This window comes from Anopheles moucheti, chromosome 3, assembly GCF_943734755.1.
Source record: "Anopheles moucheti chromosome 3, idAnoMoucSN_F20_07, whole genome shotgun sequence".
In the NCBI taxonomy this organism is placed as follows: Eukaryota; Metazoa; Arthropoda; class Insecta; order Diptera; family Culicidae; genus Anopheles; species Anopheles moucheti.
Window position 1 is genome coordinate 63,484,384 of NC_069141.1, and position 12,328 is coordinate 63,496,711.

At 44.7% G+C, this 12,328-nt stretch overlaps 2 protein-coding genes across 2 annotated transcripts in view; one reads left to right on the plus strand and one right to left on the minus strand.

Annotated features, from left to right (window-relative positions):
- Positions 1-5,738, minus strand: part of LOC128305946 (serine/threonine-protein phosphatase 4 regulatory subunit 1-like) — a 125,488-nt gene extending 119,750 nt beyond the window's left edge. The window contains exons 1-3 of the mRNA XM_053043589.1: positions 5,677-5,738; positions 4,239-4,729; positions 2,856-2,940 (exon numbers count right to left, since the gene is read on the minus strand). Of these exons, the coding sequence (XP_052899549.1) occupies positions 2,856-2,940; positions 4,239-4,248 (95 nt within the window). The 5' untranslated portion in view covers positions 4,249-4,729; positions 5,677-5,738. The remainder of the gene's footprint in view (positions 1-2,855; positions 2,941-4,238; positions 4,730-5,676) is intronic.
- A 547-nt stretch (positions 5,739-6,285) lies between these two features.
- On the plus strand, positions 6,286-12,236 carry LOC128301657 (U1 small nuclear ribonucleoprotein 70 kDa). The gene is made up of 6 exons (XM_053038243.1): positions 6,286-6,541; positions 6,622-6,804; positions 6,874-7,018; positions 9,398-9,649; positions 9,712-10,083; positions 10,384-12,236. The coding sequence occupies exons 1-6, from the start codon at positions 6,398-6,400 to the stop codon at positions 10,572-10,574; spliced, it is 1,287 nt and encodes a 428-aa protein (XP_052894203.1). The 5' UTR covers positions 6,286-6,397; the 3' UTR covers positions 10,575-12,236.
- The last annotated feature ends 92 nt before the right edge of the window (positions 12,237-12,328 follow it).

Genomic DNA, 12,328 nt, shown 5'->3' on the forward strand with positions numbered 1-12,328 from the left:
GCAGTTTCGCCTTTTTCTCTCCCTCTCTCTCTCTCACACACACACTCTTTCCTTCATTTTCGCTCAGCTCGCAATTCGGTACCGGGGGTATCGGCCACATTGGTGTCCCCCCCCCCAAGTGCAGTATGTCCATCGTCTTGCAACACCCGGCGTTCCACCCCCCCCCCCCCCCCCCCTTCCCCCATCCCTTTTCACCACTAGTTTCGTACCCCTATTCCAGATCCAGCCAGCTCGACATCTTGCTCGAAGATTGTGAGAAGCTTCCTTCGGACGGACTAGAAAGCGGACTCATGGTTGCATTTTCCTTATCTGCCTGCCCTCCACACGGCGTAACCATACGTTTGCGGCGCATCCATCGTCGTATATGCCACTACAATTCGCCCTCCCCTTACATTGTTGCAAACGAAAGAAACGTGCGTCGAAGGTGCATACATAAAACTGCCACGACGAATGGCTCGTGCATGATGATGCGACACGTTGCGTTGGAAAAAAAAACATTGGAAAATAATTCTTTTCTGTTTTGGGTGGGCCTTTGTTCCGCGTGCTAAAAGTATGGAGAAAAAACAATTTTTTGTTCAATTAATTGCATTTACTGCACACATTAAATGAAGAACAATATTTAACAAGCGTTAAACAGAGCACATTTTGCGCTGCTGCTGTTTTGATCGACTCACTTTTCCTTTTCACACGCATTTGCGCGAACCGGCTCTTCGTAGGCTATCCTCTTGCCACCATGAATGCCAAGAAGATGGATGAGAAATGCACGAACACACACACACACACACGCACACATACAGCATAATATACTGAAAATAGATTGCAAAACAAATGCGAAAAAATTAACGTTTAAAGCGCGCGGCTCGTGTCTAGACGATCGCGGTGGTGTGCTAAAATTATGTTCGAATTTGTGCGTTTTGTATGCCACAAACACGGTCCCACATACATGGCGCAACCACTGCACACGGGGCAGACAGACAGCGGGGCAAAACAAAAACGCGAGGAGAGAAGGGAGAAGAAAAGTCCGTCTCGTCGGTAACAAAAAGTGTTAAGCTAAAAATATAAATGTAACAAAAACAAGATCAACACTTCGGAAAACAAAAAAAAAATATAGATGCAAACAAACAAAAAAAACGCTGAACGGTAAGCCTTCAAACGGCAAACCACAGACTAACATCAACACCCTTCAGCCCTACGCGTAACCGGCTTAATTTACAGCAAACCCCGTTTGGGGGGCGCGGGAAAAGGCGCGCGAACGTGGCCGAACGATCGAAATTGCAGCTATTGGGACACAGTGCTAAGAACCTGCGCGTTTTGTAGTACGTAGTGCATCTTTGTGTCAAAGTGAACGAATTTTTATATTTAATCAGTGCATTCGCCCCTAGACTGAATGTTCAAGCTTTTTGTAAAGAATTATGCAGCTTGATTATATTTTTGTTCACTACATTTGCTAACAATGCATTTCAGCAACTATTTGCCAAATATCCTGTACTTGTACTGTACTTGTGTAACAAGGAACGTAATTTAACATGCGCGTAAAACCCACAATATGCAACCGTGCTACCCTCCGCCAGGTGGCGCTGCTGTACAAGATCTCAATTTGCTTGATTGATCTCGGTCGCGACGAAAACTGGACCCCACTGTGGCACACAAGACGAGAGATACGACAAAGTGAAGTGAAGTTGCAGAAAATTCAATCCGTCGTACGGTCGAATTATAATTATATATGTATACATATAACGCTCGTCCATTCGCGCAGTGGCGCATTGGCTGGCGCAAAATGCATCTCTTCAAGGAACAACACTCGGTACGCGGGGTTGGCACATATGCACACACTCAAACACGCCCGTACACACACATACAGCTGGACCACGTGTGAGGCGTACTCTTGTATGCCCATCGCACACCGTCTAGACACGCTCGTCTTCTTCGGTCGCGGCAAATTGAGAATCGCTTCCGGTCTGTGCCGAAGGTCTGCACCGTCACCTCTCGCCAATTTTTCCCTCCTTTCCTCAACGATGGCGTACTCGACACTGTTACGAGTGTCGGTCCCCATCGTTCCCTGTGATCCTTCACGTTGGAGTGGAAGTGGGGGGAGGAACTTTAACCCGTATCCTAGCCCGCTCTTCGTATCCTCTACTGATCACACGGAGCACCCGCCGCTATGATGCTAAGAATATGTCTCTTTTATCCATAACGGTTTGGATCTGTATGGCAAATGCAATTGCGCTTCTCCTTAATTGCTTGCCGAGTGTGTCGTTGGATGGGTTTGCCCGGTCTTCGCACGATGCCGTCTAGCGCGCGTCTTACTGACGGGCAGCGTCTTTAAATGCTTTCGTGTTGAGGTAGTCTGTACCGTTTGCCAAAACGCCGATGTTGCGGTTTCTGGTTCGTGGATATTATGCGCAGCAGACCATTGGCAGCAACATTGTAACTGAGCGACGTTATTGCACTTTTTGCTCATGTACACACACACACGGTTGTTTATGCGATGACTTGAGACAGTGACAGGATTTTTTACTAGCTGTTTGCTTCTAAATAATGTCATCGTTTGTGTTATACAGGAATTCAGCAAACAGTTTGAAGTAAAACGAGTTTTTTAGCTGTGCTTTCAATTGGTATAGCAGGTAATGCACGGCTCAACATGACCGATCTGACTTTACATAGGCTTATGTCCAGCTATGGATAATTCAACTTGCAACATTAAAGACAAGAATAATAGAAACGTAGGTGAAAGATTGCTACGTAGAGATTGTTCCCAAAAGACCACATTTTACAACAAACTTATAGCGAATTGTAATGTAATAAATTCTGAAACCTCATCAATATCTATGGGTAATAGAAAAAAAAGTACTTACCTTGCATGTTTTTCCTTTGCAGTAGCGATCTTCTTCAGGGAACTAACCGGATCTCTTTCGTCGACCAAGTCGCCGAAATTGGGAGCTGAAAAACAAATTCACAAAAAAGCGAAACATTTTATTAGCCACTATTTGGTGAAATATTCGGTGTGATGTGGTGAATTACAAACAAAAACCACCAGAGACTGTGTCTTGACTATATTCACCATTTACACCACCGAATGAATTTTGAGCGAATTCAGTTTCGCTTCATTATGCACAGCAGCGCTACCATGCATTACGACGGTTTTTTACGGAAGCTCGCTGTAACGACACACGATTCCAACAGATGTCGCTTTTTTGCTACAAATTGTCAATTGAAGAAAACAATTCTAAAAAATTTGATCAAACAGGAGCATATTTTTCTTCCTGATTTTAACTACACGCTCTTTAACTTAATGTGGTTTCCTTCGAACAAGATGACATATAAATGATATCCATACAAATCACAACCGGCACAACTGTACACCAAGTAAACATAAACATTCTCGCAGGCGTCGTCCAATGAGATACAATTGTGTGTACAAACAACAAGAATTTTTCCACACACTAACACAACGCGTACACAGCGTACAACACTCCAGAAACAGCTCTTTTAGCTGAATTAAAACCCTTCATAGCATAATACGTTCGTACGCAAAGGTTCTAACGGTTCTTCGGAAGAAACTTTCGGCTATGCAACATTGAACACCGGCCACCACCAGGCAGAAGCAGCTCGATGGTGCGTACGACCTATCGGCACTCAATAACCTACACCTACCATGGGCCGTTTCTTGAATGGTTGTACCCATCACAGTGGCCAGTGTTTCCCTTGCTTTACGTGCACTGTGTACATACGGTACGATTTTAAAACCACTCCTATCTCTCTTATCATTCCACACCCAATGGTTCACGGTGGAAGTAGCCTTCCGCTGCTTATTTCTTCTCGTTGTTTGCCGTGCCATCGTACCAGCGATGGCGTTTTTGCGTACGGCTCGGCGACCCTCTGATTTCAACTGTTTCTGTGCACAGGTTTGCAAACTAATCAGTTACTGTTTGGCATTTGTTTTCCGTTCGCCTGTGTGCTTCGGGAATGATTACAAATCGTCGTTTGTTCGGTAGCTAAAAATCATATCGATATTTATGAGTGTGTTCCATTCCATGGGTGACTCGATGTAAAAACCCTTCGTGCCGAAGTTCATGTAAGATGATGATTTGCGCGCCAAGTGTAGTTGTTCCAGCCTTTGTTACGTATCCGATTTACGTTCAATCAAACAACAAAAGCACTCTCGTTCCCCACTTTGGAATCCCTAACCACAACACAATATCCTTCCCATTGGACTCGGTGGTGCATTTCTTACTTACTGAAAAACATTTTCTCTGCTTCGTCACGTAAACGTTCTGCTTGCCGTCGAGATTTGATAGAATGTTAACGGTGCACGGTATTGTAGGATACGGCGATGGTTGGCCACACCGCTGGAGCATCCAAGCAGAACACACCGCGGACAGACTGTTCGCAATTTTTCCCTCAAGCCGGATCACACTGAAGGCTTCACACGCAAGGCCACACCAGATGATAAGCACAACTGTTTGGTTTGTTGCGGGTTTTGTTTCACCACTAAACTTACGCACGGATATTGAGTGACACTGTGACACAAGAACCGCGACTACCGTGGAGGGAATCGTGTTGTTACAACACCACCTATGTTCACGTACACAATCACACTTTATGAACGCGGAGGATCAAAAGGATTTGGGATCTGTTCGAACGCGAACGCTTGCGGGATGCATCGATTGCGACGTACTTGCTTTTCTCGCCCCCGAAGACGTTATGGAGTTCGGCTAGCACAAAATACCTAAAATTGAAAGGAAATGCATTGATTACTGGGATTGGTCACAGGGCCGGCCGGGAGAAGCGATCCGATATTTCGACGGACATAGAAATGTCAAACGATGATTGCTGGTAGCGCTAGAATCGTTCCATTGTTTGCATAGTATTCTTGGATTTAGATTCATTTACGCCGGTTCGGACGAAAAAGCAACTATGGAGACCTGTCATTTGCTTGGTATGCCTTCGTCAATCGTCCACGACGGATATACGTAGACCCCTGTGGGGGGATGGAAGTGAACACACTTGGTGGAGGTAGATGGGATGCCATATCTGTGATAACGCGACAAATTTAAGCTCACTCGCCCAACAGATAAGATCGTAACAACGGCGTCACACGCAACGGGCGGTGATACTACTGCTGCTAGAAAGAATCACTCGTTCGCTGCTGTCGTACGTCGTGCTTTAATGTTTCTTTGTTTCTTTACCGTCTCTGCACGCACTGCCAAAGCAAAATGGCTATCACAAAACGGTAGAGAATTGTGTGTGCATTCGCGTTCCACCGCGCGCGCACACACACACACGCCACTCTCCTTTCTTCTCGGGGTGGCTCGCTCGTGCAGCGCTACGCATTGATTTCACAATGCAGGTACGGGTCTTTCGTGCGTGCGTGCGTCCAAGCAGCATTAGGGAAAAAAATAACCGTGGAAAGTAGGGGAAATAACACGGCACACCAAAACACCCGCTCCTACTACGCATTCCATCCTCCACGCACACGCACTCGCTCGAGGGCTTCAGATCCACCGTTCTCTCTTCCTCGTGTGTGTGGCGACACACGATTACGTGCACCGCGAACTGTTTTGTTTATTTGTCGCGCCCTCCACTGCGACAGGTCACTGCACCGTTGCGACAACGGGCACACGCACAAAATGTACACGGAAGTGCAAATGCAACAGCAAAAGCGCGTAATTTTACCTCACATCCAAAAACGAGATGCGTATCTTTTCTTCTCGTTTTAAAGGGGCACACACAAACACTGGCACACAAACACACGCTCCCGAATTGTTTTTGACAGCTGTGGCAGGCAACCCACACGGTATACGTCCGATTTTTCACCGGGGCTGCAGATTCGCTGGCGTTGTGCGGGTTTGCTCACTTATCCAATTTATGAGCAGCTTTTCCTTGCTATATTATCTTCTGCACTCGATAGTACGAGAGCAAATACAGCCATACTGTTTCTTAATTGTCTCTATTCCATTATTTGTGACTGATAATTGTTTGTATTGTAGGTTTTACAAATTCACACATGTTGGATGCGTTTAATTTTGTTGCTGTGAGAAGCAGCAACGACCTCTTAATACTGCTATTTACATATGTTATGATGAACTGATTTACATAATTTGTCCATTTACTAAAAGAAAATTGAATTTAAACTGTAGTAATTGACATTAACCGTACTTTTGAGTGTTGAAGCGTTTGTAAAGCGTTGTTTTCATTGTTGACGTTCCAACTGTCACTCTGGCAGTCTTCTTCTGCTTCACGCGTTCTCAAACAAAGCAGCTTGTGTTGGGGCTGATGGGAAAAAGATAATTTACAAGTTTGGAGTGCGTGTCCAATGTTCAAAGCATACGTAATTTACAAGTGAAAATCATTGTGCATAGGTGGGTGATACAGTACAGTCGAAAATCGAACCACAATGACGCAGTATTTACCACCGAACTTGCTTGCGCTGTTCGCACCCCGCGACCCAATTCCGTACCTACCGCCTCCTGACAAGCTGCCTCATGAAAAGAAATCACAGGGCTACCTGGGGGTGGGAAGCTTTCTGGATTGTTTTGAGGTAAGTTCGGGACCATCGCGTAATATAAAGTGAGAGTTTTAATCATATGTTTATCGTTAATGCTCCGCTTTGGCTCACAGGATCCAAAGGATACACCACCACCGACACGGGTAGAAACGCGCGAGGAGCGATTAGAAAGGCGTCGAAGGGAACGTGCCGAACAGGTAGCCTACAAGCTCGAAAGAGAGATAGCCACTTGGGATCCGAATCAGCTACTGGAAGCGACAGAGGATCCGTTCAAAACACTGTTCGTTGCGCGGATTGTAAGTGCCACAAGCTCTGCACAATTCCTCCTTTAGGCGAAATGTTGAATTTGTCTTTCCTGCTTTCAGAACTATGACACCTCGGAATCAAAACTGCGACGAGAGTTTGAAATATACGGTAATATAAAGAAGATTATTATGAACAACGACAAGGAAACGGGCAAACCGCGTGGATACGCATTTATTGAGTATGAACATGAACGAGACATGCATGGTAAGTACCGTGGAAGAACGATTTAAGGTGGTTTCCGAGAAACTACTAGCCCTGCTGGAATCGCACCAGTTTGGTATCCATCCATCCAAAACAAGCTCCCCCGATTTAGCATACCCGCTCGGTGTGTAAATAATCACTGGATCGATCGTAAACCGGAAGCTTGTATGAGTTTCATACGCGGTTAAACGACCCAATTCGTCCGCCTTGATTTTAGAAACAATCCTTGAGTGTTTCTCTTCTACGCGTTGGTTAGTACTATTTGTCTAGTCTAAGTGTATGATGTAGACACCGACAACAAGACTCTTTGCAAGAAGTGATTGCGAATCTATTAACATAGTGTGGATTCAGGTACGTCCAGGATATAGCGGGAACAAACAACGTAAGAGGTCTAATCAATTGCTCATTTCACTCCAAATTGCTAAGCTTGAGTTATCGTTTTATATTGTAGATTTCGCTCTGCGGAAATTACAACTAGCAACACACAAGCGCACACATACTCTGTTAAAGAAGGTATACGTTTTGGTAGGTTTGTACGCGTAGGCAATCGGTTGCACTTTGGTAAGAGAAGTTCTAAACTTATACCCGGTCGGTCGCTATGTTGTGTCCTGAAAAAGAACCAAATCAAAAAAAAAACGGTTTCCATCCATACAGCAGCAGAAAACGAAAGTAGTATCTACAATTCCGGAGTGTTGGAACTCTACAGGGTCAACCCAGGGTGAGTGATACATAACATGTAACGCTGGCGTGCTCAAACTCAGCGAAAATCCATTGTTTATTGCCCTAGGGCAATAATTCTTTGCATTCCCGTCAATGAACTTTCTGTGCACCAATAAGTGCTCCAGTAGAAGGAAGGGCGGGAATTTGTGATGTGTTGGTATAAATGATCAATATTCCATCGTAAAAATGGTAAATAGTAGGTCCGTAAATATACACTTTCTATCGCAAAAACTGAACCCGGAACGGAAACACTTCGTTGCCAGCCGTATGTAAGTATTCGCAAACGGTACTCCATGGGTAAGCTGATTGTGATAATGGTAATAATGACGGGTAAAGCGCCTGTTGTAAGTTACATGCAACATGAATCGTAAGTCCATAACTGAGTTCTGTAAATTCATTGATATTGTGTCATTGGAGGTACGGGTGTCCTGGCCGAGATTGTGGTTGCTGCTGCTGTTATGGTTAATGACAATATGATGGTTAGTATGTTGCCGATACCGGAGGAGTTACGATCAGTGATGGTAATAGCAAATAGGTAAAAACAAAACCATATTGATGTACGAAATACACACAAAAACACACACAAGTACACATAACCGAAAGGCAACGGTTATGTTGCTAGGGTCACCGTACCAGCACCTTGTAGACCGCGCATCCTCGGTGGTTAGTAGGTACACCACGCGGTTGTGTTTTTGAAACATCAGAAAAATGCGGCGGTACAGTAAACGTCCGTGTCGTCGTTGTCCCAACACATGTTCCAACGCAGCGCAAATGTACACGCGTGGACATAGGAAGGGATATAAAGTCTAACTTTTTTGTTTCTCTGCGCATTGGCAACCTTTTTCCCTTACGTAAGTATGGTGTGCGCATCGCAGGTAAACGGTAACGAGACGACAAACGATATGTTAAGGTACGAATCGTGTAGAAATGTGGGTCCTCAGGTATTCGGAAGAGGTGTGCTAAATGAACACTCTAGTATCGACTGGCAAGGGAAATAGCGTTCCGAGTCGTTAGTGCGTTGCTCTTTGCTAATAATTTACCATTCTGCAAAGATTTCATTCCCCGGGTAGGTATCATCCAACCGATCTCTCCCGCAAAGCAATAGTGATTATTTTCATCGTTTAGTCAGGACTATCTTATCAGCGAAGCCAATAAAATATCCTTCCTTACTAATATCCATACTCTCAACTCAATCTAAACTTCTTCTCCTATGTGTTGTTGGTGCTGTGCGTTGAAGCATCTCAAAATGATCAGTAATGTTAATCGATTGCTATATTCGTTCCGGCGCGTTGTGTTATAGATTGATATAGCCCCATATTAGACATAAACAAAACGGCAGGGTGTTAAAGTGCAGTTGCGGAACTTTCATGCCATTATCCTATGCACATTTCGCATCGTGTGTCGTGCCACCGGTGGGTCCCGGCCGGCGAATGTTTGGCGCGACCCATGAGCCACGAGCTCTCGACCGCTTTTTGTACTATTTTCTTTTTCTTTTGACTCTCTTTTTCCTGCCCTGTCGCGCATTGTCACTGTGTATCCCTCTTCCTCGTGCGTGGTACAATGATCTGAATGTGTATGATGTGTGTGAATGCTTCCGCTCTGCGCGCCTTCATCGACGGGCCATCACGCTCAACCGGCTGACGGGGACGATGAACTTTACAGCGGCCTACAAGCATGCGGACGGTAAGAAAATAGACGGTAAGCGCGTCCTGGTGGACGTGGAACGGGCCCGAACAGTGAAGGGATGGCTCCCGAGACGGTTAGGTGGTGGATTGGGTGGTACGCGACGTGGCGGACCGGACGTTAACATCAAGCACTCTGGCCGGGAGGACAACGAACGGGAGAGGGAGCGCTATCGGCTCGAACGCGAACGAGAGGATCGCGATCGTCGGGAACGAGATCGACCCGATAATCGTAAGTGTGCATGATACACCAAATCATTATGGAACTTACCTAATTTTCACTATTCATTGCAGGATTCGATCGCCGGAGGTCTCGTTCTCGTGATCGTGACCGTCGTCACCGTAGCCGGTCAAAGGATCGCAGCAGGCGGAGGCGCAGTCGTGAGCGTGAGATGGATGAACGCGGTGAACGTTGGGATAATAAGGATCGGGAACGCGAGCGTGATCGCAGCAGGGATCGGGATAAGGACCGTAAGCGCAAACGTAGCCGCTCGCGGGATCGCGATCGGGCGGAGAAAAGTCGTCATAAGCGTAGTGATCGCGATCGGGGCGAGCGGGAACGAATGGATCGTGGTGGTGGCTCCGGTAACGGTGGCGCTGAACGTAAGGAACGAAAACCAGACTTCCGCGAGGGTGAAATCAAGATCAAGGAGGAGCCAATCGACGGTAAGTAGCGTAATGTGGAAATGTAACTTTAGAAAGCCAGAATTTGCAACAATTAGATCCGTGGTAGTTCTTTTCAAATTCTAAGGTTCTAGTGCGTTGATCTCAGCGAATATGTTGCTAGAGTAGTGTTCACACTGACGCGAAATTCCAGGGCTATCAGTTGTGAAGCTGTTAACTGTTTGGTAGTATCTAAATTTCGTACATACGCTTGTCCATTTTGTTTATCTCAATATTCTTCAACAGTTTACATGTATACATGTCGCTGATCGTTCCGTATGTTTTTTGTTGTTGTTTCTACAGATTATCCCGACTACAGTGCCCAGTACTCTCAGTACCAGTCGCAGGTTAAGTATGAAGATGGGGAGGAAGAGAAATATCGTCCCCACGAGCACGAACCTCCACATCTTCGATCGGACAATGGACGCGGTTACGTTACCAATAATGGTGACGATGACGACGCGGATTACGATGATGATGGACAGGGTTACTAGATGAAGGCAGAGAAGACTGACTAGCGGTTTTCCCCTGCCGATGAAAATAGAGCAAACGGCAGACAAACATAGCAATGGTAATAACCTGCCTACCAAAAAAACGCCCTTCGAAGTCATCTTTCCTTTGCAAGATGATTTTATGTGCAGTTTTTTGTTATGTAAAACATTCTTAGCTCTTACATGTTCTCCTCTATTGACTCTATATTCGGTCGTCAAGTGCTACACATTGTGCCCTATTCGGTTGTTGCATTAATTTTGATTTGGTACTATAAACGTATTCTGCGGAAACCCAATTAATAATATATTGTGCTAAATATATTGCGTCGCTTCTTTTCCATTTCTATTTTGATTGAAAATAAAAAAAAGTTGATAATAACAACGCTCGATTGTAATCAATGAAATCATAAAGCAATTGATCAATTTTCCAGATCTATTTCATTCTTCGAGCGTATGCATTAAAAACAAACAGATGTTAACTATTTTTCATACTAGTTCCTTAGCAGCTAGTGGTGAATCCTGCCTGATTTCGTCTTTTGGGTTAGGAATTGGAAAGGAACTTGTGACAGTCACTATGAAAACAACAATTCTATTAATTTTAAAGGTTTGTGTGAATGACAGTTGTCTACATGGTGAGGCACTGTGTATCCGCCGGATACAGTAACATCTGGCAACTGTAGCAATTTCATCTTTAATCTTTTCTCTACACAAAACTCGGCACTCGGCAGCAGACGGCACTATAAAGTGTAGCAGAATCTAAAGATGAAGGTCAAGTGATGATCTCTTCGTTGTCGTATAAGTAGGTTGTCAATTTGAATTGAATGCAATTGTTTTTCGTTAGAACGGCCTGGCCGTATCGACTTATTGTACCACCGTAGCCGGATATAGTCAGTCATTTGCTACGGAGGATTGGTCCGGATGGGATTTTGGTCCGGTCCGTTCGTGTGAAGACCGGTTCCGCTACCATCATGCCAACGAGCCACCCTGAATTGAATGCAATTATCGATATTAATTTTTTGCCGCAAGCCGATTGTTGCCCGATTTAATATTTTCCATATAATCAGCAATAGGAACGTGAAAGTAAAATACGGTCCGTCTTCTATCTGGTGCTGTTAACCGATAAACTCGCAAACCCTTACCTTGGGGAGCTCTTTCCGAATGGATCTAAATTTATCTAATGGAGCAAAAGAATAAATTATTTAAAAATTATTAAATGCACCGATCAAAATTAATGCAAGGACCAAATATGCATTCTTTCAACGCGCGATACACATGGATATGTGACCGTTTGTGGTCAAACAATCGGTTAGTAATAGCGCTTGTTTTATTGAAATCGTTCTCTCGTGCGCTATGCAATCGCATACTTGTAATGAAAACAATATCGCCGATTATGCGGTCATCGTTTGCAACAGATAATTTCCCTAACTAAATTTTTAACGTGTAAGTGGGCTTCGTACGAATGTGAAAAAGCATTTAAAATGGTAAGGTAACATGAGCATGTAACTTTTGGGTCATACAAAATTAACGGCACACACACTTATTCTCTACAATATCTACCCAATGGTTCAACGAATGCTGTCCGTTATGCATCCACGGAATGGAACGTCACGCCCAAGTTTTCTGTAGCACTGTGTTTTCATAGGTAAATAAAGCTAGCAGTTAAAAACAGCATCTTCCAAACGGATACGGTCGATGCGCACTGAAGCAGACTTGGAAAGAACAACGCAACCGGATGGGAATACAAGAGCTTAGTTGCA

Coding starts and splice junctions, on each gene's coding strand:
- LOC128301657 (XM_053038243.1), top strand. CDS start 6,398: ATGACGCAGTATTTACCACCGAACTTGCTTGCGCTGTTCGCACCCCGC. Junction 6,542..6,621: donor GCTTTCTGGATTGTTTTGAG/GTAAGTTCGGGA, acceptor TTTGGCTCACAG/GATCCAAAGGATACACCACC. Junction 7,019..9,397: donor ACATGAACGAGACATGCATG/GTAAGTACCGTG, acceptor TGAACTTTACAG/CGGCCTACAAGCATGCGGAC.